We start from the raw sequence: 27,558 nt of genomic DNA, 5'->3' as shown, positions 1-27,558 counted from the left end.
AAACGCGCCTTTCTCGGCCCGTTCTGATAACCGTTTCTAAAGTAGCCTCACTGTTTATCCCACCACCCTGTTTATTTCCTTCATAACTGTTATCACTACCTGAAATTACCCAGGTTTTATGTGATTACTTGTTTATCATCTTTCTCCCCTGTTGGCATGGAAAGTACAGAAAGGCAGGAGCTTGCTGTCTTGTTTGCCCCGTTTACTCACCAGTGCCTGGACAGGGCCAAGCACAGAGCAGGCCTTCGGTAAATATTCGAACCAATAACTCAACACTATGATTTCCCGTTTCTTTTCCCACAAGCTATGTGGCTAGTACTACAAAGCAGTAAGAGCACAGTAAAATTTCTTTTCTCTGATTTCATTCTATACCCACTTTTGAGGAAATTCTGCAATGAGAGGGCTGCAGGGCTGGAAGTGAAGCAACAGGGAGAAGAATCATGGGCTCTGGCTTTCTGAGGTTTAGCCTCATCATCACTTTATCTTGGATCATGGGGGAATGGGACACACATCCTGTCCTGCTTCCCCAGCCAACTCTGCCAGCAGGATCAAGGGACGGTCCACCTGGGGGCGTTACCTTCACAAACTGCACGTCGCTAAGGATGTGAACTGAGTAGTCAGGAGTGTAGAGGTTGTTGTTGCTACTGCACAGCTGGGTGTTGCTCCCCCCGAAGTCACTGCGCTCACGGTTGGGAGACTCAGAGCGGTTCAACCCGCTGCAGCGAGAAGGGGAGCGGTTTACTGCAGATGATGAGGGAGAGGAGAGGGAGTAAAGGCAAGGAGGGGTGGGTGTGGAGGAAGGAGAGGGGACCAGAAACAGGTGGAGAAGGAGAGAGAGAGAGAGGGAGTGAGGGAGAGAGAGGGAGTGAGGGAGGGAGGGAGGGAAGGAGAGGGGGAGGGAGGTGGGGGGGGGAGAGAGAGAGAGAGAGAGAGAGAGAGAGAGAGAGAGAGAGAGAGAGAGAGGTGTTGTTTACTGAGGTTCTGCAGGCCTTTAAGGCAATGGTTACCCTGGGGGGTAGAACCAGGTCCTCACCCCTCCCATCAGAGCCCAGGAACTCATGGCTCCACTCTGCTCAGGTTCCTCCTGCTCCCCAAGACCTCAGCCAGGGAGGAACTGGGTGGAGGGTATCACTGCCCTATTTGGTTCTGATTTTTGGGTTAAGTCCTATGGACGAAAAAGGGGCTTTGTAATAAATCTGACAGAAAATAACTCCACAGGGTGATCCAATCATATATTTCTCACTGGGCAGTCACACTCCAGGCCTATAACAAGGTTTAAGCAAGCCCTGTCCACTGCTCTTGTGCATCTAGACACACCTTTGAAATGTCAGAGTAGTCTTTTTTAGACCCCTCTTAAGCATAACTGCTCTCAAGGATGCTCATAATCCTAACTATCCTGTACTTTGCTTTCTCCCACCTTCATTCAATTGTCCTTATAGCCTTCCTTGATTTCCAAGTGTATAAAAGGAAGTGCACAACTGCCATTATCAGGGGCATTGTGAGATCTTGCTCCCTGGCATGTCATCACTTTGGTTCAAATAAATTCATAAAAATTCTCTACAGTTTGGGTGTGTTCTTACACTGACAGTGCAAATGAGGCCCAGGCTGCGGCGTGGTCAGCTACCCCAGACCATGAGACCTTCTGCCGGGGTGAGTTATTTTATATAGACTCCATTCACAACCCTTATTTTAGAAAGGCCAAGATCTGCTTTCAAACCCATCTGCCACAACCCAGGTAACCAATTCTCAGGTCTGCCCCAACTGGGGTAACAGCTCTGCCCCAGCCCTGGCTGGGCCCGGGACAAGTGGAGGCCCACATACTCTATGGAGACATGTTTAAGTCACACCAATGAACTGTTAAAATAGTTTCTATCCTTGTCCTTGAAAACCTGGAGGGCAAGATCCAGCTCCTTAGAGTTTTGTGCCAGAAAACAGGGTTCTATGGAGAGAACCAATCCCCAGGCCCCTTTTTGAATGGGGAATTCTGGGATTTTGATATTTGAAATGTGGTCTAGAAGGAAAAACACAGGCTCTGTGTAGACACATCCCTCTGGCCCTGCAAACTCCTCACCCCACAGAGAGGGCCAGGATTTAGAAGGGCCAAAGTGGGGCCCTCTGAAGTGTGGGACAAGGGCAGGGCACCGTCTATGCCTAAGGGAGGGGGGCGAAGAATAAGGCCTCCTAAATGTTCAGAGTCTGTTTTTCTTCCATTTTTCAAGAAGCACTTCTTGGGACAATTCAAGTAAGACCATGTTACTTGGTTTCAAAATGAACTATGTGAATTACCCTCCCCAGGATTAATAGAAGAGAGGTTCTAAACTTTATCTCAACCTGGGAATAAGGGCTGGGAATATTTATCCCAGCCCTCACCTTCCTAACTGACACGACTCTGCATTTCTTCTTAAAAAGGAGAAACAGGAGGCTGTCAACTTCTCTTAATACAGATTTAGTGCAGGGGTTCAAATGAAGAGTCTCATAATTCAGATATTTTACTCCTTGTTCTTTCAGGGTAGACTGTCAGGAACTTAATTCTGTCTCCTGAGATAATGTTACCCTCAATCAAAATATCCAATTAGCATCTATTCAGAGTGAGTCCTTGAGGGCTAATGATCTGTTCAGCTGCCAAGCTATTATTATTGTCTCACAAACTGTGTTTCAGAAAGATTAAAATAACAGGTTGAATTATTTTTTCATTAGAACCATAAGAATCATTGCCTTGATAGGATTACAGAATTAAGGATTCCACTTTGTCTTCCCCTTCTCAGTAAATGTCATTCACATATATTGTTATTTAAAACAGAAACCTGGCAGTCACCCCTGACTCCTGCCACTCCGTCAGCCCCACAGCAAGTCCCCTTATCTCCACCACGGACATAAGAAGCCCATCTGCCTCTGCCTCTGTCTCTCCTCAAGTCAGGGTTTTCATCACTCTCACCTGGCCCCCAGTCTGGTATCCCCACTTAAAATCGTAGTTATGATCATTTCTCACCTCAGCTGCCAGTAGCACATTTGAAAAACACAAACCAGTTTCTTATTGAATCTGAAAAAAACCCATACTCTGTGCTGTGACCTTTAAGCCCTTCCATGACCTGACCTCTACTGTCCTGTCGGGTTGCATCTTGCGACGCCTTTCTCTGCCCCTGCTTGCTCTGCTCTGCTGGCTGCTCTGAATCCTCAATGGTGCAAGCATCTCCCACCTCCATAGATACCATCCCCTCTCCCCCCTCAATCCCCGGTTCCCCTTCTCTCCTTATCCCACCCTCCACCACCTCCTCCGACCACTCTCACTTCTCAGTCATTAGGTCTCAGCAAAACACTGCCTTCTCTGAAGACCCGGTCTGGCCATGCCAACAAGATTTCCCTGTTTTCTTCTATCACTGCCCTCTGTGCATTTTTTCGAAGCAGTTTCACAAGTTTTAATTGCACAGTTGTTCTTCTTTGTTATACCTACTCAATTTAACTCTAAATTCCATGAGGGCATTGACCTTGTCTTTTCTGGTCATCATTTGTACACCCAGTACCTCGCATGGGGCCTGGCCTAGAGTAAGTGCCCAATAATGATATGTAGAATTAATGAACCAGCATGTAAGAGTCCTTCAAGGAGTTTTTTTCTTAATTTAAAATCTAAATTTTGTTTAAAAAAAAAATGTCAGAGCTCTCAAATCACCCTGGAATCAAAAAACTTTCCTCTGCAACCTACAGTCATTCTGAGAAAGTAGACGTCTCCAAGAGGCTAGCAGTGGCTAGAAGGACACCTCCGAAACACAGCTGGAGAATGAGGTCATGTGCAATGAGAATCAAAGAGCCCCAGGAAGCCACGGGCGCTGGCCCAGTAGCTTAGGGAAGAGACCACAGGGAGCATTAGGACTTTCTGTCTGTCTCATAAGAGCTTTTGTAACAGGGGATCCAGTATACTTATGCACTGGGCTTTAGAGGGCCAGGCCCTCCTGCAGAGTGACCAAGGACTGAAAGGGACAGTGAAGGTGCAATGGAGGACAGAGTGAAGCATCAAGGTGATGAAGGTGACTGTAAATGGCAGTAGTATTGGGCATAAAAATACGTGTTTCATTTCTGGTCCTGGTCCCTTGAAAACAAACTGATGAGTTCTGGCTTGGCTAGATCCATTCGTGCCGCTTTAGTGGTGGCTGGCTAAGTCAGTTGATGGTGCCTTGCTGATGCTAGTTGTCAGGGCAAAGGCAGGGAGTTCTGTAGGAGAGCAGCTTCTTTGGCGTGTGAGTGGAATCTGGAAAACCATGCCTTGTCCTAGTGGGTCTTGTCCTCAATTCAGTTTGAAACAAGGAGAGAGACTGTGAGCTGGGCCTGTGGCTTCAGTTACCCTGAGAAATAACCATCGCTCCTTGATAATCTTCTCTTTGCCTGGTCAGACGTGTGCTTCACAGACCCCATATCCACCGTCCCTCATCCTCACCCCTTCTGTCACAATTCAAGATATAGTCAAGGAATATGACAGGGAAACACTGCCCTTTCTTATCTACTAAACAACTTCCATCCATAGAAGGTTCTGCCTGAATCATTTCTACTCCCTATTGGAAACAGAGGCAACGTTTAATATCCCACTTGCTTCCCAAGCTCTCCTCCTGACTGACACCCCGCACAGACATGTCACCTTGTTGTCACTCACAGGGACCTGCATGTCAAACACAAATAATATCCCTGTTGTACTGGGATGAGAAATGTGGCCCCCCTTTTTTAAAAACTAAAAACAATGCTATTGAAGGTTTATTCATAAAATCCCAAAGGATTCCCCACATGAAAAGATAGAGCTGTCTTACAAAGGTCAGGTCTATAAAAGTAATTCTTAAAAGGAAAAGAAACCCTCATTTCATTACAAAGAAGGTCCCCAGTTCATCCAAGAGTTGTGCAAGATCAGTGTTTTCGTGTCCCAGAGCCTGACATTCCTCAATAGGTGGGATGCTGATGACTAGGCATTTTGGTAATTGTGCCCATGCATGCAGAGGTTTCTGAGCGAGGGACATGGAAATGCTTTTAATAAAAAAGGAGAAGAAATCAGTAACAGACGAGTGTCCCAGCAGCATGGCAAACTAGTTCAAGTTGTACAATTCCCCTTGGCATTTCCTAAGCACACAGAGGCCCAGCTTGGGGGAGTGAAGCAAAGAGGGAAATCCTGACTGTAGTGCAAAGAGGACAGACCGAACAGTGATGCGTGAAACGGGCCACAGGCCCCCTCAACAGGAGGGAGGCCAAGTAGCCAGCATACCCCTTTGTCAACTCTTGCTCATCATGCCCTCAAGCTGGCCCTCGTGGGAACAGGGTCGTGGGGGGCAGGGGTTCCTACTCTTGACCTCCAAGTTCTGTGGAGAAGTCAGTAGACCTCATTCCTGCAGCCTTTGCCTGGTGAGTCTGCAAGGCAGATCTGCCCGAGATGACTACTGAGGTTGGGGAGAGAAGACACTGAGGCAAAACTGGAGGTGCGGTGAAAGTGGATTTTCTACTGCAGTAGGGCTGCATGGAATCTCTTCTCACTCTGCACTGATAGGCAGGAGCCCCAAAAACCTATATACAGCTCTGGCACTCTTGATACCTGTATCAGGAGAGTGGCCACAGTTCTATCCCTGGGAGAAGGATCTACAATATAGAAGAATCCCCATTCCTCTATTCAGTCTGGGGATTTGAGAGGAAGCTGGGGTTCAGTGGCTGCCTGTTTACATCTTTTGGAGCACTCAGTGAAGTGAGGGACAAAGGGAACAGCCCACTTTGGTCATGATCCCTGAGCCATAGGCTATCTGTGTTCTCCCAACTGCATGGGGGAGTTTAATTACACAGGCTTAGAAGAGTACAAACTAGGGTTATAAAAATGCATCATTTTGGGTTATAGTCAACATCAGACAACCAAATGTCAAAAGCTCTCTGTCAAAGCTACAATGTGAACTCTGCAAATCAGCCCAAGTCAGAGCCCAGATGAACTTGCTCATGTTACACGGAGCTTTAATGGTTCCCAAATGTTTACAATGCAAGAGCCAACCCAAAGGAATATTTCCACTGACCACATTTCACAAAGTAACAAGATTATTTTTAGGGGCTCCTCATATAATCTGGGAGAAAACTCTATCCTCCTTGATCTCAAAGCACATCACAGATAGACAATCGAGCACTGACAAAGAACCCTTGCTCCTAAACTTTCTCCTGCTTCTGCGCGTGCATTCAGAAGGATTGTGAAATCATCTCCTCTGTTGGGAGGAGAAAGAAGGAATGAATCTGAGGGGAGGTAGTAACAACTGCAGCAGGGTGTTTATTCTCAGTGGGTTGATCACAAGTTTCACTTTTAAGTGAAGGCACCTGCCAAGCTGGCTGATGACACCACACTCTGGAGGTAATCCACAGACCACTGTGCTCCCCTTATTTCAAACTGAGGCTCACATAGAAGGAAACTCCCTATAGATAATGGTGGCAATATCTGGTGCAAGGACCACTGGCCCCAAGCCAAGGTGAGCACCACGTTCATTATAGCACAACTGCTCTCAATGCAAGCAGTCTCGACCCTCTAGAGGGCATAAAATGCCTGCTTCCAGAGGGGCAGCAAGGTCCCCCCGCCTTCTCACACACCCATGACATTGACCCAATGGCTTACTTTCCCAGAGCCTGTTTCCTTACCTATTGCTTTCCAATAATAATTCCTGCCCATCTCTCAAGGTGGTTGTGGAGATGAAATAAAATGACAGTGTTCCTTTTAAGCTTAAAGGCCCTATTAACTTCCAGGATTCATATTCTTCCCTGTGTAACATGGGGGATAAGACATAACATATGTAATATGTACCTGGATTACGAATCAAGCATGGGCCAGAAGGTGCCCAGGACTGCTTTCTACAATACTCCTACAAGTGAGGCTTCTGCTGCTGCTGACATGGAACAGAAGCAAGAGTGAGAGTGGATTAATATAGGTCCTGGGGGTGTTGCCCAACCACTGGGAAGGTTTGGCAGTCAGCTGTAGATAGAGACCAGACAAAAGAAGGTAGGGAGGAAAGCCAAAAGAGAAGCAAGGCATCCCTGCCTCTCATTTCCTATTGGGTAGGCCAGGGCTCTACTCTGCAAACTGAAACCAAGAGTTGGAGTAAGGTGGCCTTGCTCTCGCCTCTTTGTCACTCATCTGTTTCCTGTTGGGTTGAACACCCACAAAGAGGGAAAATGCGGGGATGATGAAAAGAGCTTCCAGGAGCACAAGACACCAGCCAGTTGGATGGGGAGGCTGCCCAGCAGGAATGAGTCACCTTAATCTCTGACACTGGGTTACCATGAAGGTTTTCATAATAAACACCAATGAACTAGAATTCACCTTTAGTTTAACTGGAAAGTTACAATTAACTAGGTTGTCTGGTTAACTGAGGGTTAATTAGAAAGGAAAATAAACCTCTGTTTTTATTGCTTTTTTTAAAAAGCTTTGATCTTTTTGGTTGAAAATCTTTTAAAAATGGGCATCTTCCCTTTTGCTGAAACTCAAAGCACATTCTCCATTCATCAAGATTCCTCACATGTAAAAGATTTTGCAGGACCATGATGTGGTCATTTCTAATTTTGCTGGCATGTAAGAGTAGCTGGCAGAGGCGCCAGCTTGGCATCTCACATCGACCATACTGTCCTGTGGTCATCATGCAAGCAAAGTGAGAAAAATATTATTTCTTAGTGGAAAATCACCATCAAGGGAGAGAGAAAATTTAGTGAAATTTGAGAATGTGGTTAACTTCTCCTGTACAGATAAACATGGGAACCAGATGGTTTTTGATGGGAAAATGTGATTTGGGAGAAAGTAGGAGTCAACATAAGTACCTCTGAAGTTGCAAACTTGGGGGTTTATCTCACATAACCTTTTAAATGTAGAGGATTTATGTACTCCACACACAGCAAACTATACCTGGGTTTTTGATGACTGAGACTATGATGGGGGCCCCAGAATCATTACTGTGGCACTGGAATAAGGGCAACAGACATAATGGGTGTGGGAAATTGTGTTCCAACTCCAAAGCAATTTAACAAATAAATTCTTGGTTTGGCCATGGCCTATTCCCTGAGCCTAAGAGATCAACCCCTAGAGATGAAAACAACAGAAACACTTAATCGATTGTTAGGATTTATTGCATTCTACCCAGTCCTTGAGTTATGGTGTAACTCTGTGGGGAGCTGGTTTACCCAATTAAAAAGAAATCGGTAACTTGTATTTAGTTAATGAGGAGCTAAACCTACTGAAAAGTTGTATTGAAATTTTACATAGAGCATCCTTTGTGTGAACAGAGCCGGAGGGAATATGGTCACCACATGGTAATATTACTAGGAAGATAATGAGGATGGGTAAGTGGTTAGCTAAAGGCAGAGGCCACATTGAAAGAAAGGTGGAGAAAAAAATAGGAATAAAGCATAGTACACCATTGTTTCTTCCTATTTTTCTCCTGCTGCACTCCCCTTCCCTCCATTCAGACAAATGAGGAGGAAGAGCTCACAACATCTCTCACCCCTTTATTTCTCCATTTACATACAGAGGTCCAGCCTTGGGAGCTAAATTTACAAGTGACACCACTGAACCAGCAATGCCTGAGCCCTATGTGCAAATGAGTGTTATCTGTGCATTGTGCTATGCCTTAGGCATGGGAATGCCTTCTGGGAGAGACTGTTCGTATGCAGGAGAGTCAGAGACCACAGTCCTCTTGCAAACCCCACTGGATCTATGGAGACCCAAGACACCCATGCATGTTTACCTGGGGAGCCTGCCAGAGAGTCCCCTCTGCTGAAGGCGAAGGTATGAGACACAGAGACGGGCACTAAAGAGTCAAGAGCCAAGGATTTGTGAGTTGCGAAGGGGAAGATAAACACAAAAGGAGAGAGACAAAGAGTGTGGTGAGACAGTCTGTTCCCCAATCTTCACAGCATCACATTTCTCTGTAAAGGGAATCGTGCCTCTGAAAACTTGGAAACCGCTCCCTCTTACAAAGCACTCTCCCGGAAGAGGAAAAGAAAATAGACTTTTCTGAAGGTCTTCCAAAAAGATGCATAGTAATTTTAAAGGCAATCAAACCTGCCAAGGACAAGAACAGGCATTCGCAGCAGCCTTCTTTTTGAGCTGGCCAATCTGCTGGGAGCCCAGCACTGCATTCCCACGAGGCTCTCCCAGCTGCCACACATACCTGCTCGCCAACCGGAGGGCTGAAAACAAAGTGCATGCCCCTGCTAGGGGCATCCTTGAAGAAGCTGTACCCTGCCTGGGACTCCTAGGGGCTCCCTCTGTGGTCACAGTGCCATGGAGGAACTATGCGTTGCTGGAGGCTTGGGAAACGCAAAGGGCAGGCAGCATTTCCAGCAATCTTAACGTGAATCAACTTGGTGAAATAACTCATAGTCACTTCTTAGCAAGAACAGGTGTTCGAGGACACCTCTCTTCCTGCTCCTTTTTCCATCTCTCTCTTTCCCCACAGGGTCCAAAATGGCACTGGCCATCCCTTGGGGCCTGGGTGGGGTGCATAGTAATACTCCAGTCCTTCCTCAATCCTGACCCTGATCAAGCAGTGTTTCTGCATGGGCACCTGTCTTCATCTTTCTTACATGATCATTTCGAGTCCCTTCCGAGGAGCTATATGAAGCCAGTCTGCAGGTGATGGCACACTGAAGTAGGCAGTTTTGTGGTCTTATTTGCCACATCAGATGACTTTACTGAAAGGACCCATACATGCAAGGGAGTGTGTGTGTCGGGAGCTTAATACCCTTTACTCTGACAGGAAATATTGAAGAATACTAGAACAGGCCCTTAATGATGTGAGACACACTGGAATAGGAAACCCCATAGTTTTAAGAAGAATCTTGGCACTTCTGGGCTGCAAATTAAATGTATACCCTGACAAGCAATAGGAGACTTGTTCTTTCTACCTGCACAGCCTTGTGAGCTACTTTTCTGGCTACACCGAGCTCAGGCCCAGTTCCTCCAACGCCAGGCTCACCATGATCTTCTTGGTTCCCTGGCAATCAGAACCAAGATAAAGGAGACAGTGCTGGCTGTGTTCCCTTTGCTCCGCACAGGAAAGCCAGAGTGACTTACTTGTAACCTCAAGTTCAACTCTGAAGCATTGATTACAAGGCTAGTTCGCTGGCAAACTGGTCATACCATTTATCACCTTCAAAGGCTGATAGGACTATGGGCTGGCTTCAAGGACAGGGGCAGTTTGCTAGAGTGAGACCCTAAAAGAGTTTACTGCCTTGTGGCTTAGGCCAAAGTTCTTGGCCAGTGAAAGATGCTGGGTGGCTGGACTCTGGGCTGAAACTTCAGCAGGGACAACCAGAGGGTGTGGCATTCTTTGCAGTTATTTCATACTTTACTAAGTGGGGAAGGCGTCGGGGGAGGATGGTAAATGTCTCCATACCCCTACAGAGTAATTCAATTTTTTTTTCCTCCTGAAGATTTCTAAAGATGCTCAGAAGTTGCGGGAGGGAAAGAGTGTAATGCTTCCTTTAGGTTAACCAGTTTTGAAGGAGAGATCAGTGTTACAAGTTGACTCCCGTTTCACTAATAAAATGGAAGGATTCTGAGAGAAAAAATTAGAGACAGAAAGGAAAGGCGGAAAACAGGCATTTTCCTACTACTTTAAAAATTTTTTTTTTAAAAGATGGTCATCTAAATTAGGTGGGCTGGGGAGCCTTATGAAACCATTTTACCCTAGAGTTCCCACCTCTTTTGGTCTTCTGGACGACTCGGAACAAGGCCAACATGTCTAGGTAAGATTCCGAACCCCACAAGTTACTCTCCCTTGACCAATGTGATGGGTGGAAATCTTTAGGGAACCAAGGTTTGCCTGGCCCTGGAACATATCCCTCACCCACCCAGAGTTCTCATTCCAAGTACTGATGCTTCTTCCGTCAACCTTACTGGAGATTTGTTGGTTTCTGTAAGTATACTAATGTATCAATACCAGGGTTTTTTATTTTTCAGATCTCCTTCAACTCATGTTGGGCTACTCCTTGGGTATGGGCAGCTACTCCAATTTCATTTCAGCCCTCTACTGGGGTAGATGTTATACTATAAATTGTTCCAATAGTCCCACACAGAAATAGCATTCTGGAACATGGCAGAGCTCAAATCTGTATTTCATTGTTCTGTGTCTACTAGTCAGGACAGAAGAATGCATCTATGAAAGTCACCAGCTTGCTGGGCAATTTGGAGCAAGTCATTTCTTTAGTTTCTCTGTGTTAAAACAGTACCTATCTTTCATGTGCCAGGGCCTGATATCAAGCTCTGGGGCCCTCTGAGAAATCCAATATAAAATGCTATGTAAAATATTTTTATGATAAGAGAAAGGACCCCATCTAACATTAAAATAGGCACTGTAAACAATACAGCTGAATGCAATGTAAAAGTCAGACCAGTGAGTCAAAAAAAATTCTAGAGAAATAATTCTTCCTGGATCACACTTACATCACAATAAATGCCATGCCTTTTAAACACAAGTGCCATAATTTGATGCAGGAAACAGCAAGTAGGTAAAGCGCAGAAGGGGCAGAGCAAACCAGCCAGCAGCCCTGTGTCAGCCCCCACCATCAGCATGCATGGCCAGCTGGCAGACACCTCTCCACCAACTGAGATGTGGCAAACAAGGAAAGAGAAGCAAATAAGCAACATATTGCACCAGCCTGTGACTTACACTTGTACATCCCAAGATCTTGCAGTCACTTCCTACTAACCCCACTGAAACAATAACAGTATATTAGGTTTTCAAGTAAAGGCCAGTGGGTGAATTATCATAGCAGAGAAGGAAAGGCTGAACCTTCACCAGAGCACATAAATCACCTGCATTTCCTGGCAGGGGACAATAATGGTGCTGCCCCTCACAACCTCCCTCCCCGCCATTCTCACTTGTACATGAGCAGAGAAGCAGCAAAAAACATTCCAGACACAGAAACAAAGCCCCTGTGGTCTGTGGGTACCTGGCGGGAAGCAGTGTTCTTGGCAGAGCATTACAGAGGGGCTGCCAGCATTTGTGTTAGCCCCAACCCAGGCTCAGAGTGCTCGGTCCAGGTCCCCAGAGTGGGCTGAGGCAGGACTACGATGGGGAGGACGAGGGAGGGGTTTGAGAAATACATACGAAAGACAGACGATCCAGCCAGACTTCCCACCTTCCGCACATCATTATCTAAGGACAGAAGGATGCAATGTGTTTGAGAGGCAGTTCAGAAAGTACACCTTATTATGGGTATTCTCCTTCTTCCATCCCACCCCCAGCACTGATGAACCCTGAAAAAAAAACCCAGGCAATTTAGGCCCTGGCCAGGTAGTTCAGTTGGTTGGAGTGTCGTCCTGATATGCCAAAGTTGCAGGTTTGATCCCCATCAGGGCAGATACAAAAATCAACCAATGAATGCATAAATAAGTGGAACAACAAATCAATGCCTTTCTCTCTCTCTCTCTCTCTCACTTCTTCTCTCTTTCTCTAAAATCAATTAAAAAAAAAACCCCAGACAATCTAATGGAAGTATAAAAAGAAAAATAAACTTGTTTCTTCATACTAAAAAAAAAACACTATCCATCCCTAACACTTGATAACATTATCAACTACCATGAACTTCCACAAAGTCTCTGAATGAAAAATGAGTCTAGCCCTCACTGGTGTGGCTCAGTGGATTGGGTGCCAGCCTGTGAAGCAAAGGGTCACTGGATCAATTCCCAGTCAGGGCACATGCCTGGGTTGCGGGCCAGGTTCCCAGTAGGAGTTGTACGAGAGGCAATCACACACTGATGTTTCTCTCCCTCTCTTCCCCTCTAAAAATAAATAAAATCTTAAAAAAAGAAAAAAGAAAAGAAAAATGAGTCTAATTCCTACTTTATGCTGGAGGACATTAAAGCCCAAGAAATAAAAGGGCTTGTCCATGGTCTCTAATGGGAGTCAAGACTTGATTGAACCCAAATGCTTTTTTCTACAACAGCCCATTGCTCTCCCAACCAGCTGCGGCTTGGGAACTGGAATACCTGAGCAAGAAGCGGTCATGATGGCTGGGACACCATAGTAGGTGAAGGCTCCATTCTCGAAGCGAAGGCCTTCCTTACCAACTTCCACCTCCACTTTCCCCTGGAGAAAGAAGGAAGTGTACTAAGGGTGTGTACACACACTTCCAGTTCTACTATTAACAACAACCCTACACTTCTGTCTGGATAACAAGTGGACTTAACATCTTCTCAGAGCAAAACGTGAATACTGTCCAGGTTTATGTTTCAGAAATAGCACCTCCAAATTCAGTAGCCCTTTGCAGTAAATGAAGTGCTTAGTTCACCAAGCTGCATCCAGCCATGAATAACCCTAAGCAAGCTCTCCTTGTATAATGTAATGGCCCTTCTATGATGCAGGTCCAGGCGCCAGCTGGCCCAGGGCCTTATAAACTGTCTCAATGGTTTGGTCTGGGATAAGACCATCTTTAAATCTGGTTGAGATAAAATCTGACTGTGTGAAGCTTGTTTAAATTTATCACCATGCAGCTTATGAGTAGCATGTAATGTATGTCTATGGGCCTGACACTGCGTTACATGCACGGCATGTAATGACCTGCGAGGCCCATGCCGCTTTCACCCTCAGTTTCCAGGTGAATCGGTTTTGAGTCTCAGAGAGGTTACACAACTCGGTCAAGATTAGTTAGGGAGTGGCAATATAGGAATTTTAAAGCCAGATCTAATTTCTGAATTTACACTCCTGCCACTCACATTTTACTTCCTCCAACTTTGATTTGAAAACAGTTAAGTTTATATTAAGCATAAGACAGTAGAATATAGAGGCTCATTATGATATTTAAAAAATGTGACAGAACCGTTCTTGATTTCCAACAGTGAAGCATGCGGCTCCATTTTTGTAGAAGAGGGGTCACTTTATTGAGGCTATTTGGAAGGATGGGCGTGAGGCACACTATCGTGTCAGAGCAGACACTGCAGGTGGACAGTGACAAAATAGAGGCTGCTTGCCAGTTATCATGAGTTTAAGAATTTAAGACAATCACTGTATTTAGGGTTCATAAGATTCTACTGGGAAGAGATAGAGCAGTGATAGAGCGAAGGGTGGAGCCAGCAGTATCCAGTGCTGGGACTATGCCTGCCACTCATTTCCAGGCCTATCCAGGCATGCAGGGCAGAAAGCGATTGTACTTATGTGAGTACTGGGACAATGCTGCACCTCTTTCACTCAGTTATTAGTGTCCTTCCTGGTTCTCTTAAGGAGAAGAGTCAAGGGACTGCAAAGGCTGAGATGTTTCAGAGAGAATGGATGTGTTCTGTGCACCTCCTGGGAGCAGAGAGAGGACGAGTGGGCGAAAGACAGAGATGATGAGCTTTCAGACAGACAGAGGGAAAAGCCTGAAATAGGAAGGGTCTGAAGTCTGGGAGAAGGCACAGGACACTTCCACTTCTGGGCATGTCCAAGCAGAGACAAGAAAGTATTAGGGATTCTGTAGGACAGCAGGTTTGGCAGTTCAGTCACAAAATCCGTCTGCTGGAGAGGTACCCACTACACCCTACTACAAACATCCCCCTGAGTGGTCAGACTAAATGTCATCAAGATCCCACCCCTCCCAGGACACCAACCAGTCATATTGGGCTCCTTCTGTGGGTCACTGAAAACCCCCCACCCCCACCGGCCTTGTCCCCAAGGCAGCCAGGTGAACCTTGGAATCTGGAACTGGGGAGGCATGGCCATTCCTCTCCAACCTAGGGATGCCCTTGTCTTGCCCCTAGAGGGCCTCTAACTTTCCCACTCACCTGGAGAAGCAGCACAAAATAGTCCACGGGGCGGTTGCGCTGGTAGAGGTAGTGTTCCGGGGCTTTCTTGTTCTTCTCATCAAACTTCAGCTCCTGGATCACGTTGGGATGTTTCAGGAGCCGGAGTAGGATTTTCTCCGAAAGGTACAGAGACTTAAAGGGCTCCACTTCTAGAGGAGAGTGGGAGTCAGGAGGAATTGACAGCTGGTGAAAGTCAGAGTGGGCACAACCAGGGCATGTGTCTAGAGCCAGCCTCCATCTGTGCTCTGGGCCCCCAGCTGGAAAGGCTCCTCCTGTGACTCCCTGGGTAGGGGGTCTTAAAGCCAAGTGTGTGTCTCAGGCCTTCCTCATGCCTCCCGGGGACGCATGTCCCTGCACTGGCACCTCAGGAAAAAGAGGTCACCAGTTTGCAAACGTCAGCTTTGCAATTAATTTTCTACTTGACTTTATTTAAAGTTGCATATGGACTTAAAAAAGAAGGCCATCTTGCCATTTGTAACAACATGGAAGAAACTGGAGGACATTATGCTAAGTGAAATAGGCCAGGCACAGAAGGCCAAACATTGCATGGTAACACTTAGATAATGAATCTAAAACAATCAAACTCATAGAAGCAGAGGGTGAAAGGGTGGTTGCGTTGGCTAGCGGGAGGGGGAACCAGGGGAGCAGCGGTCAGAGGGTACAAAGTCTTGGGGTTGTCAGATGAATGAATCCTAGAGATCCACTGCGCAGCATAATGCCTACAGTGAACAATACTGCATTGTATACTTAAAAATTTGCTCAGAGGGTTGATTTTATGTTAACACACAAAAATAATAATAAATAAAGAGGGCAGGAGGAAACTTTTGGAGGTGATGGGTACATTTATGGCATAGATTGTGGTGATGGTTTCACAGGTGTATCCTTGACTGATACGAAATTTCAAGTTAACAAAAATGGTAATTATTTAAGTGATATGTGCTCTATAACGTGGAGCATCCTTGCATCAAATTTATATATTAATAGATATTGTTATATCACATTATATTATTATATTAAAAGATACAGCTGCTTTGCTCTAGTAAATCAGTCAGTAGTTAAAAGAAATCTGTATTCAGAATTAGACATGTTGAAAACTCTAGAGAACTACAACATAAACTTTTCTGTTTTTTAACATCCAGAACAGTACTAGTACTCACTTTATACTCAAAAATCATACACTGGATTAATTAAATACTGAACTTCATAATGGGTACGATCAGTCTAGGTCAGCATATCAGGCATGGGTGAGAAGGTCAGAGGGTTTAAAGACAAACTTTACCTTCTTCGCAAGTTTATCTTTCGATCCTCACACTGTGTGTTTTCTACAGAGCCAAGATTCACAGTCCACTTCTCTATTTTAAGAACTTGTATATCCTAGGCCTATATGGGCTCTGGAGGGTACAGGACTCCAGGGCCTTGTTGCTGGGTAGGCTGATGCCTCTCCTTCCCCCACAAACCCTCTGGGCACTCCAACTCCAACAGGATGGAGGCTGGCCTCTGTCTCCCAACAGCAAGCGAGTGGAGGAAGGAAAAAGTATAGCAGCAGTTTCTTTAGCTTTTTTCTTGAAAAGAGAGACAAGCAGAGCTGAGTTGTATTCACTCTCTCCACACAAGATCAGGCCCGGGGGGACCGTATGCGGCATCCTGTCACCCGACCTAAGGCAATCGCCTCTCTTGGAACAGTGGTTCTCAGCCTCACATTGGAATTAGGCCACAAGATATTAAAAATGACTGGTGCCTCCAGATTCTGCTTTACCTGCCTGGGGTGGAGACGCAGGTGGGCAGAGTCATACCTGTGGCCATGAAGCGGTGTGTGGCCAGCAGAAGCTGGGGGGAGATCTTCACCCTCATCTCCGAGTCGGAAAGTTTAAACAAGGAGAAGTCATGCCGTTTCCTCTCCCGGTGTGGCACCCTCTGCTTTTTCCGATTGTCAGCTGCGGATCACAGGGGACAGATTGCAGCTATCTCAGAATCACCGTTGGTTTTTGGAGGTTTTCCCAGAGTTTTACAAGACAGACAGATCCTCTGAGACTACCTGAATTTCTGCAAAGTGTCAACTGTAGGCGACATTACAATACCTCTCTCAGGGAGTGGAAGGATGTTGATAAGGGATAGAAGGTGGGGGGAGGGGTGCTATAATCAGCTCTGTGTTTGCTGCATGGTGGAAAGCGGGGGAGGCTGGCCTGTGACTGCCAAGGTCAGGGTTCTAGAGCTGGCTCCCCTACTTACGACTGTGCAACCTCTCTAAGCATCAGAATGTTTGTTTCTTTTAATCTATACAATGAGGTTAATAATTTATAACTCATCTGCCCATCTCATGCAGTCATTGATGTTATGAGCCTCCAACCAGAAACTCTGTGAAGCACTGAAGCAAAGGCATTCAAACATCAGGGATGTGCATCTTCAGTATCAAGGGGTTTGGGGTCCCAGGGGGTTTCTGCCTCTGCCTTGTTTCTGTCCCCAGAGCTTGACTCACCTGGTCTCTTCCTGCTCATTTTGACCATGCTCTGAGCAGAACCCGAGGCATGTCACCCAAAGGAGGCGGGTGGTCACCTCCTCTTCCCACTCACAATTCTCCTGGTTTAACTTTGGCCCCTCGTCTCCGGGGGAGAGAATTGGGGGGAATAAAGGAAAGAAGAAAGGAGAGGAAATGGGAACAGCCCTATAACCTAAACAGGCAGGTTCTCTGAGCAGGACCAGGAGGAACCTCAGAGAGCCTGTGATCATTGTTTGAGAAAATTTGCTTTATCCAATTTTTTTTCTCCCTTCTTTCTTTTTTTAAGTTTTATTGAAAAAATATTTTTCGGGGGAGAAATAAAATGTTTTATTTAACCATTTCTATTTCACTTTCTCTTAGTTTTCAGTGAAATTTGGAAACTTCCAGTCTATCTCACCTGTGCTAAGGAGAGCAGGAAAAAGAGGTCTGGATTTTCTCCAAGCTTGGCCTAGAGAAAAACAGGACTGTGGGGAACTGTGAGTGCAGCCGAGTGGAACCCACGGAAATTAAAGGGAATGTAGCCCAGGGACAGGGAACTAGGGCTCAAAATCTGGCTCTCTGGACTCTCCCCCTTCTTTTGGTGCTCATCTCAGCCATAATGGCTGGGTTTCCTTCTAGAAGGGAGAAATGTCCTTCCACTCTGCTGCTCTCTGTGGCCTGCCTTAGACTTGGGGTCCTGCTTTAACACTCCCTTTTCTCAGGTTGAAACAGTGGTGAGATCCAGACCCATCTTTCCTGTGGGTCAGGGTCAAGTGAGAAGCAACGCAGTCAGTACACTCCTGGCTCCTCGGACTTCTACAGCTCTTAGGAAGCGTGCCAGAAGATTATTTCCAAGGGCAAGAAAACCCTAACCTTCTCGTTTAGAAAGAGAATCAATTGCTCAGCAAGAGAGTAGCAAGTATTTGTTTAGGCCAGTCTTTTTTAAAAGTCTCCTGGGGATATGTTTATTGATTTTAAAGAGAGGAAGGGAGAGAAAGAGAGAAAAAGAGAGAAAGAGAGCAAGAAACATTGATATGAGAGAGAAACATCAATTGGCTGCCTCCTATACATGACCTAACTGGGGACCAAATGTACAACCTAGGGATGTGCCCTGACTGGGGATTGAACCCGCAACCTTTTGTTGTATGGGATGATGCTCCAAACAACTGAACCACCCTACCAGGGCTATGCCGGTTCTTTTGTCCTCACTAGTGACCAAAGTTCTGACTTGCATGATATTTACCTAAATATCCCTCTCCTCCTCTCTCAGAATGCCACTAAACATTTCATCATGGAGAATCATTTCTTTGACCTCCTTCTTCATTCCTTTTATTTTAATAGTGAGTGTTTGGAGCATTACGGTTGCTAAAACAAATGCCTTAGGAGAAGCTTACTCATTTAGATGACTATCCCTACTATCAGCCACTAACACTTTAGTGTGAATGTCTTCACCAATATACCTATGGAGACACTTGCAAATTCTAAATCGAGAGTAGGGGGCACAGGTGGAGAAGGGAGAAGGGAATTGGGAAGGAAGAGGTCAGTCCCTTTTTGAAGAGGATAAGCCTGGCCTGACATCACAGACATACTAGATACTCTGACACACCTGGTATGTTCTGTCAAGACGGGGCCACCTTTCAGCTTACATCTATTCTTAGTCCAAAGTGGGGGCACTCTTTCTGCACTGCTCACTGTCTTATAGTATCAAAGCTTTTTCTACTGGGAGCTAGTTTTAGAATGGCTGCTTCTACAAACTAAGGACAGGGGTCTGGAATGGGTTACTGGTGGGGAGAAGGAGGGATTGCTATACCATGAGGTGAGATTCAGAGGGAACACTTCCTGGCCTAAGGACTTCCATGGATTTAAGTAACACTCCCATCCCAGAGACAAAGCTCTGCCTGCTGTCTGTGACATTAACAAGCAAAGCTTTGATAAGGTTCAGTAACTAAAAGCGGTCACTATCTGCATGGAGGAGTCCACACTGTTCCTGAGGGGGAACGGGTAGGAGGGTGAAGAGACCAGAAAGAAGGGAGCAGGGACAGAATCAGGGATAGGAGCCAGGCATGGGGAAGGGAGGAGTAGGGGAAACCAAGTGATAGGGCTGAAAAAGCCAAAGAGAGAAGACAAATGTGTAAGAAGGGACATTTAAGGTTTGGTTTCAGTTGCAGTGCAAATCTCAGGACAGCCTCCGCTGCACATGCTTTGGTGGGAGTAGACTGTTGAGTGGAACCCCAGGGTGTGTTGGGGTCTGCGTCTAGGTGGACAGAGTCAAAATGAGAACAACACAGGGGACAGAAACAAGGGCAGAGTGGCCATCAAAGGTATACTTTGTTTCCTTTATTTCCTTTTTCATTCAAAGGCCAGGAGGTCTCCTTTTCACAGTCTTGGTTCTTGAAGGTTCTCTCCTGATAAATATTTAGCTAGAAAAGTGATTTTCGAGTGGTGTGCCACAAGAATTTTTAAAACATGCAATTCTCGACTATTTATTCAGGGGCACCAACCTCTTTTCCTTTATTGTCAAATAAAAAAATGATAACAGCCAACACACCAACAGCTGTCTGATGTGAATGAACCAAAATTATACCTATTTTTTGGTCAGATTGGCAAAAAATGTATTTCTTGGTGTGTTGCAGATTTTTAGTAATTAGTTTAGCAATTAACGTGCCTTGAGATGAAAAAGGTTGAAAATCACTGACCCAGCATGTTCTCAGGGACTTGGGTAATTCAAGCCAGGGTACCTTGCCATGCCCGCACTTGGCATTAGGGGGTTAACACAGCAATGCATGGGTTTGGCATGACACTCCTTCTCATTGTGTATCAAACTGAGCCAGCTCTGAGAGTCACAGAGGAAAATAAGATGACCTTCGACAATAGCCAAGGCCATGCACTTACTATAGAGGTCAGTTTCATCCAAGATCTCTGACTTGATGATCTCCTCTATGATGTCTTCCAGTGTGACAATGCCCATCACCTCATAGAAAGGGTCCCCTTCTCCCTCATTATTCACCCGTTGGACAATGGCCAAGTGAGATTTTCCTAGAGAACAAGTGAAGTCACAGTTAAGCATCTGGGACATTTTCAGAGACCCTTCCTTATCATAAAATTATACAAAGTTGCTTTCTGACTAAATCTCAAGACTGAACTTATCCCTTGACCTCCTTAAAATATGAAGTTTGTATACAAACTTATATAAATGCAAACCGTACATATATATTTTTAAAGACTTTATTTATTTATTTTTAGAGAGAGGGGAAAAGAAAGGAGAAAGAGAGGGAGAGGAACATCAATGTGCAATAAATAAATCAGTTGGTTGCTTCTCACAAGCCCCCAACTGGGAACCTGGCCCGTAATCCAAGCATGTGCCCTGACTGGGAATCGAACTGCCAACCTTTGAGTTCACAGGCCGGCACTCAGTCCACTGAGCTTCACCAGCCAGGATGCAAACATTATATTTTTACATCTTTGTTTCTGTTTATGAAAGTAACCTAATATGCGGGGTTGGCAAAATTAGTTTTACTGTCCTACGTTTGGAAAAAGACATGCAAGTTATGATTATTGCAACAGCTTTATTAATTGTTTCACACATTCATAACTGTAAACCTACTTTTGCCCACCCTGTATACAAAGTCAGTTAAATTTTTTTTCTTTTTCTTTTCACAATTAGCAAGTACAGTTGAACCTTTGACAATGTAGGGGTTGGGGCACTGACCCCTGCGCAGTTGAAAATCTGCATATACTTCTGACTCTACAGCCAGTCCTTGGCACCCATGGATTCAACCAACTGTGGATTGAAATAGTACTGGGAATGCGAAAATACTGTTTTTGAGCTGCAGTTGGTTCAATTTGCAAATGCGAAAACCATGGGCCAAACTTTGTTTATTGAAAAAATCCGCATGTTAGTGGACCCATGAAACTTAAGCCCGTGTTGTTCAGTGGTCAACGGTATACCTAATTGAATATGAATAGTCTAATTGAAAGACCAAAAAGTTGGAGTCAGGAGAATTAGGTTAGAAGGCTTTTCCTCCTCCAAACTACACCCATCCCCTACCCACTAAGTATCTCAGTTACTATCTGTGCAACGGGCCCTTGTCAAACCATTTGATCTCTATGAGTCTCAATCTTCTCACCTAGAATAAGGGAAACATACCAGTATGGTGACTTTAAAACATTCCCCCAAATTCTCTGATAGGCTTCCCACAGAGAGTGTGGTGTCTATCCCCATCTCTTGAGTTAGGAATGAGTAGTCAACCTTCTGAGGATTTTAACCAATAGAGAACAGGGAAGTGTCTGCAATGAGACTTCTGAGGCTTCTAGGTCACCATGATGGAGAAGCCACATGCAGGTACTACATGACATTCCCAGCTAAGCCCAGCCTTCCAGCCATCCCATCAAAGTGCCAGCCAAGTTAGTAAAGAAGGCAGTGGATCTGCAATCTCAGTTGAGATAGCTCTATCCTCTTGAGTCCTCCAAGCTCACTCAAGTTGTCTTCAGCTGCTGGCATAGACATTGCAAGGCAGAGATAAGCAATTCCTGCTGTACCTTTTCCAAATTCCTGATTCACAGAGTCTGTGAGCATAATAAAATGGTACTCATAAGGTGATGTGGAGCTCAAATGACCTAGGGTATGTGTGAAAGCACTTTGTAAATTGTAACATGTCATAGGCAGTTCATTATTATTGCCGAACCAACTGAATAATAATGATTAACATTTATTGAGCTCTAACTATGTGCCAGGCACTATTCAGAGCACCTTACATGTAATGATTCATTTAATTCTCATAGCAACCCTGAGCTGAGTACTATTATAATGTCCATTTTACAGATCAAAGAACTGAGGCACAGAATGGTTTAGTAAAATCCCTCAAGTTACACAGCCGCTCACAAATGGCAGAGCTGGACTGTAAACCCAGGTAACTGGGTTCAGTCCTAACCAAGGGGTCCAGTTTTATGTAATAGTCCTGCTTGATCTTGGTTTGTTTTCATCTTCTGATAAACACATTTCCTGGTCCTATTTCTAAAATGAAAATCTGGGTGGTTCTTTTCCTTGTCTAGGAGATACCTGAGAAAATCTAGGGTATTGACTAGGATGTTATTCTTAAAAAAAAAAAAAAAAAAGGAAGTTCATGCTTTATCAGTGTTACTTTTTATAAGCTTTTGCTTGGTCATTGCAATTTAAATACATTAACTTCAAATACTTCTAATCACAAGGAAGCTACCTATTGGGATTTTTATTGAAAGATGGTATTTTTATAACTCAATAGTGGTCTGTAATTTCTTCTCCACCTTCAACCTATCCTTTAACTTTCTCCCAAACTGATCTGATCATGCCACTGCCCTGCTCAGAAACCCTCTATGGCTCCCAAGTGTGCAGAGAATCAAAGCCAGACTCATGAGTGTGGTATTATCAAGACTGCAAAATGTGGCTCTTCCCTATCTTTCTAACTACATGCCCTGCTACATTCCCTAATCATTCCATAGTCCAGGTGTCCCAGGTTATCTCCACTTCCTCAACTTTCAGCATGTCCACTTTCTAAGTCTTCACTCACACACACAGTTTCATTCTCTCATTGCATCTCCACTGGCCCTTCAAGTTACCACTCACATGCCAGTTCCTCAAGAAAGCTCTCCCGGATCTTCCCCGTTCTGAACCTGAACTAACCTCTCCTTGCTGGTGTTTCTAAGCCCTTGATAACTCCATTAGCGTATTTATCACAGTTTGCTGTTTCCTGTAACTAGCAATGCGCGTGTCCTCCACTGGACCATGTTTTTTCCTCAGATCATAGGCTCCATCAGGACACAGACTCAGATAGGGCACTTTCCATATAACAGGCAGCCAGCAAGTGCCTGATGAACTGAACTAAAACATAATAAAAATCTGTAGTGGATATAATATACGACATTAAAACCAGACACTAAAGCTTTTACTTTTTAATAAAGTACAATGTGTTTAAATTAATTAAAATTTAAACTATGTTTCAGTGGTTCTAAAATTATCCTTCTTTGAAACAACTGCACCCTATTTAACTGAATTGAAGGGTTTTGTAGCTCAACTTAGATTATGTTGATTATTAGAATATGCTCAATTTAAATTTTTCCCCCAACACAGCGTTCTAACATTTACAGTACCTATTCACACTTTTCTGCTAACATGTGCTAGCAGATGACAAAACAAATGCTACCATAATGAAAAAAAACTTGAAAAAGTGATTTCTTGAAATCATTTTCTATAATTGGATAATTTTTGTAATGTGGAGCCTAGAATATAGGTACTACAGCCATACTTCCTGCCATTAAGAGATTAGTTCATATGAATTAACATTTTATGATGTTTCACACAAAATACTGTAATGTCCATGTGAAAATCCATTGGTCTGTACTTTATAAGATCAATTTGAGGACACACTATATGGTCACCAAGGAATAGAGATTTTAAGTCGTAATTATATGATATCAAGAAAGTATATTTGTATAATCTATTTAGAAACATTTTATAATCCACAATCAGCCTTTATGATTCCCTCAAGTGCCTGTAGAGGTCTACAAACCAATGAAGATAGTCATTCTCGGGGGTACGGACTGGGACAGGAAACAGCAATCCCACAGCCTATTCTGAGCTGACTTTCACAGGGACAAGAAAACCAGATATTTCCATGACATACATACCTAAGGTCCTTCCTCTGTTAAAAAGGTTGGCCTTTGGGAGGCCTATCTCTCTGTATCCCTGCTCTTCCTGGACCCCAGGAGTGATGGGGGCGGCTCCAAACGAAGCCAATCTTGAGACAGGGAAAAGTCAGCCACTCCCTCCTGCCAGTGAGCTTTGACATACCTCTCCATTGGCATTTATAATATGTACAATGATAAATATTACGATTATTGTAGCAGCTACCATTTGCTGTACACACTCTAGGGGCCAGTGCTAAGTATCATACACACATTATTTCACCATGTTGTTGTTCTCTATTTATATGTAATCCCCCATGATGAGGGTAGGCTCTGTGAGAGGTAACAGCCGTGTTTTATTTACCTATTTCCCCACAATGTAGAATAAGACCTGGCATAGAGTGAGAACTCCATAAATAATAGGTGAAAACTGGTTATCTACATGAAAAAGAATAAAGTTGGATGCCTACCTTATACTATACACAAACATTAATTTAAAATGGACCAAATGCCTAAATGTAAGAGTGAAAACTATAAAACTCTTAGAGGAAAACACAGGAGTAAGTCTTTGTGACCTTGGAGTAGGAAGTGATTTTTTAGATAAGACACCCAAAACATAAGCAACCAAAGGGGGAGAGGGTTAAATAAATAAATAACAGGACTTCACCAAAATCAAAAAGGAACACCATCAAAGAAAGTGAAAGACAACTTACAGAATGTAAGAAAATATTTGCAAATCATATATCTGATAGGGAACTTGTATCCAGAATACATAAAAAAAAAATTACAACTGCCCTGGCTGGTGTGGCTCAGTGGATTGAGCACTGGCTGGAGAACCAAAAGGTCATGGGTTCGATTCCTAGTCAAGGCACATGCCTGGGTTGTGGGCCAGGTCCCCAGCAGGGGGTGCATGAGAGGCAACCACACATTGATGCTTGTCTCCTTCTTCCTCCCTCCGTTCTTCTGTCTAAAAATAAATAAATAAAATCTTTTAAAAAAATTTACAACTCATAAATACACAACTCAATCAAAAAGTGGGTAAAGGACGTAAACGGACCTTTATTCAAGATACACCACTGGCCAAAAAGCAATAAATGTTGATGAGGATGTGGCTTAAATTTTGCCTATTCCCTTCTTCCCCCCTTCTGTGAGCTTCAGTAAATGGGGACTGTGGTCTTTCCTGTTGAGCTGTCCCTCTAGATTAGCAGAATTTTTTTCAAAGTGCCTTCTCACAACTATTAGTCCATTAATAGTTCAGTTTCCTTCCAACTTAGTAGAAAAGCAGGATGTCTATGAATTAATTTAGGCTAATAATGGTGATGATCATTAACATTTATACAGAACTTCACAATTTGTCAAGCACCTCCAGAACTTAGTTAGAAATGCAAATTCTCAGACCCCACCCAGACCTAGTAAATGAGAATCTCAGGGGGTTCTGCCCAGTGATCTGCAGTTTAATAAGCTTTACAACCAGTGGTGATGCAGGCTAAAGTTTGAAAACCACTGGTTTATGGGTAAGCGCTACAGAACTCTGGTTATTCATGTGATGACCTATTAATGGGGAAGAGAAACAAGCACTGAGATGTCTAGTTAAATCCTGGTCCCTTTGGTAAACTTGGGTTAAGTCACAAGACTCTAAGTACTCATGAAAAGACAAAAAGAACCTTCTGGAAGCAATTGTACTGGCAAGCTGATGAATGCTCTCTCTCATGTGGTGTGGTGGTGAAAGTATTTTGTTGACTTGTGGAAGAGAGTGGATGTTGACCGCTTAACACTGAGCTTGGAAAGGAGTTTCTTATAGTTTTGGTACCAATCACCTCTAAGATAAGTTTGAGGTAGTTATCTATTAGGCATTTAGTGTGTCCGAGGTTAATACAATTTCCTAACGCTGAAAGCCAAACTATTAGTCTTTTCTGCTGCCCCATAAATCCACAGGGTGTTCGATCTCACCACCACCTGGCATCAACATACATACCCAAACTACAGGACAGATTTCTTAGAAGGGCTACTAGGTTTTCAGACGCTGATTTTAAAGCAGTGGTTCTTAACTGGGGTTGACCTTGCCCCCCAGGAATATCTGGCTATATCTGGAGACAATCTGGATTGTCAAAACGTGGAGTGGTGGATGCTACTGATACCTAGTGATGCAGAGGCACCTTCAGTGCCCAGGATGGCCTCACAACAAGGGATGTCAATAGTGCTGTGCCTGGGAACCTTGCTTTAAGGAGACAGAGAATCACAACTGCATTTTGGTATTTAAAGAAACTGAAATCTCTTCTGAAGAAACTTTATTAAATATAGCCTCTAAATGGTTTAGACACGTCCACAGAGAAGAGCTCCCAAGGACCCTGTTAGCATATCTCCTATACCTTGAAAAAAAAGCAAAAATTGATTTGCTTCCTTTCTCTTTCAAAAATAGCTACATCACTTTGGTAAGGTAAGGTGTTCCCAAGATAAAATACAGAAGCTTGGAGGAAAGCATATTGCTTAGAAATAGAGAATTAAGGAAAGCAGAAATCATTTTATGGTTTTATGGTTTCTGCTTCACTTACGACCTTCATCTTGTAAAACAGAGTGGCTCTTTATTCTCCCTGGTGTCTGTGCAGCATCTTTTATTCATTTCGTTGATAGTACTGAGTGCCTCTTCTTTCTTACCTTGGTCTTGGTGACCCTCTACCACTTGTAGTGTGTTCCTTTGGAGGGGCAGAATTGAACATCACCTGGGCACTTGTTCAAAATGCAGATTCTTGGGTCCACCCCTGACCTACAGAATCAGGATCTTGGATGGTAAGGTTGGCCCCAGACAGCTGTTTTAATGATATCTCAGGTGATTCTTATGCACACTAAAATTTGAGAAGCACTGCTCTCAACACTTGCAACCAGAAGAACTGGTATCATCTGGGAGTTTGTGACAGATGCAGAAGTTTGGCCTCCATCCCAGCAGTCCAAGTCAGCATTCCTCAAGATAGCCAAGTAATTCTCATGCACATTTGAGTATGATAACTGGTCAAGGCTAACTTGGTTTTCTTCCCACCCTGATACTGATACTTTTCTGTTTCCATTTTGGCTTCTTTTACCTTATCCTCACCTAATAACTATTTCTCAGATTCTCAGTGATTCTCAACACTGGCTGCACATGGGCATCACTGGGGAGATTTAAAGCTTATTGCCAACTGTGTCCCACCCACAGCAATTCCGACCTGATTGGTCTGGGGTGTGGTCCAGGTATTGGGATGTTTAAAACTTCTTCAGGAGACTAATGGGCAGTTGCAGTTAAGAACTACTGCTCCAATCCTTGATCCTCTGCTCTTCTCTCTCTTCAGTTAAAGATCCCAGCAGAGCCCATCACTTTAAATATCACCATTACCTCTTTCCTGAGAACTAAACTTATATCTTAGTATTAGTGTCTGTTTTGAACTCTCATCCTGTTCTAGACATTTTGCCTGAAGTCTCTTTGTTCTGTCAAAATCCCTTATCCAAATACGACACGTGATCTTCAAGACCCCCCATCCCTGCTCTGCCTCCCTCTTTGCTGCACCAAATGGCACCATCAACTTTCCAGTCACCCAGAGTCATAACCTACGAGTCATTTTAAACCTCCTTTTCCTTTAGAAGAAATCCCCACATTCTTATAATTTGTCTTTACTTTGCTCTT

At 44.2% G+C, this 27,558-nt stretch overlaps 1 protein-coding gene across 2 annotated transcripts in view; it reads right to left on the bottom strand.

Moving 5' to 3' along the window:
• Positions 1–27,558, bottom strand: part of CNNM1 (cyclin and CBS domain divalent metal cation transport mediator 1) — a 49,923-nt gene that overhangs the window by 9,396 nt on the left and 12,969 nt on the right. The window contains exons 2-8 of one of the 2 annotated variants that reach the window (XM_054581335.1): positions 20,136–20,279; positions 16,561–16,701; positions 14,747–14,916; positions 12,977–13,076; positions 12,096–12,143; positions 8,727–8,789; positions 578–741 (exon numbers count right to left, since the gene is read on the bottom strand). In XM_054581335.1, coding sequence (XP_054437310.1) covers positions 578–741; positions 8,727–8,789; positions 12,096–12,143; positions 12,977–13,076; positions 14,747–14,916; positions 16,561–16,701; positions 20,136–20,279 — 830 coding nt within the window. The remainder of the gene's footprint in view (positions 1–577; positions 742–8,726; positions 8,790–12,095; positions 12,144–12,976; positions 13,077–14,746; positions 14,917–16,560; positions 16,702–20,135; positions 20,280–27,558) is intronic. The other variant, XM_054581336.1, reaches the window with a different exon arrangement.

This window comes from Pteronotus mesoamericanus, unplaced genomic scaffold, assembly GCF_021234165.1.
Source record: "Pteronotus mesoamericanus isolate MK-2021 breed Mesoamerican mustached bat unplaced genomic scaffold, CSHL_Meso_final contig_657, whole genome shotgun sequence".
Classification (NCBI taxonomy): domain Eukaryota; kingdom Metazoa; phylum Chordata; class Mammalia; order Chiroptera; family Mormoopidae; genus Pteronotus; species Pteronotus mesoamericanus.
The sequence above is the reverse complement of the archived record's forward strand: the minus strand, read 5'-3'. Positions and strand labels throughout refer to the sequence as shown.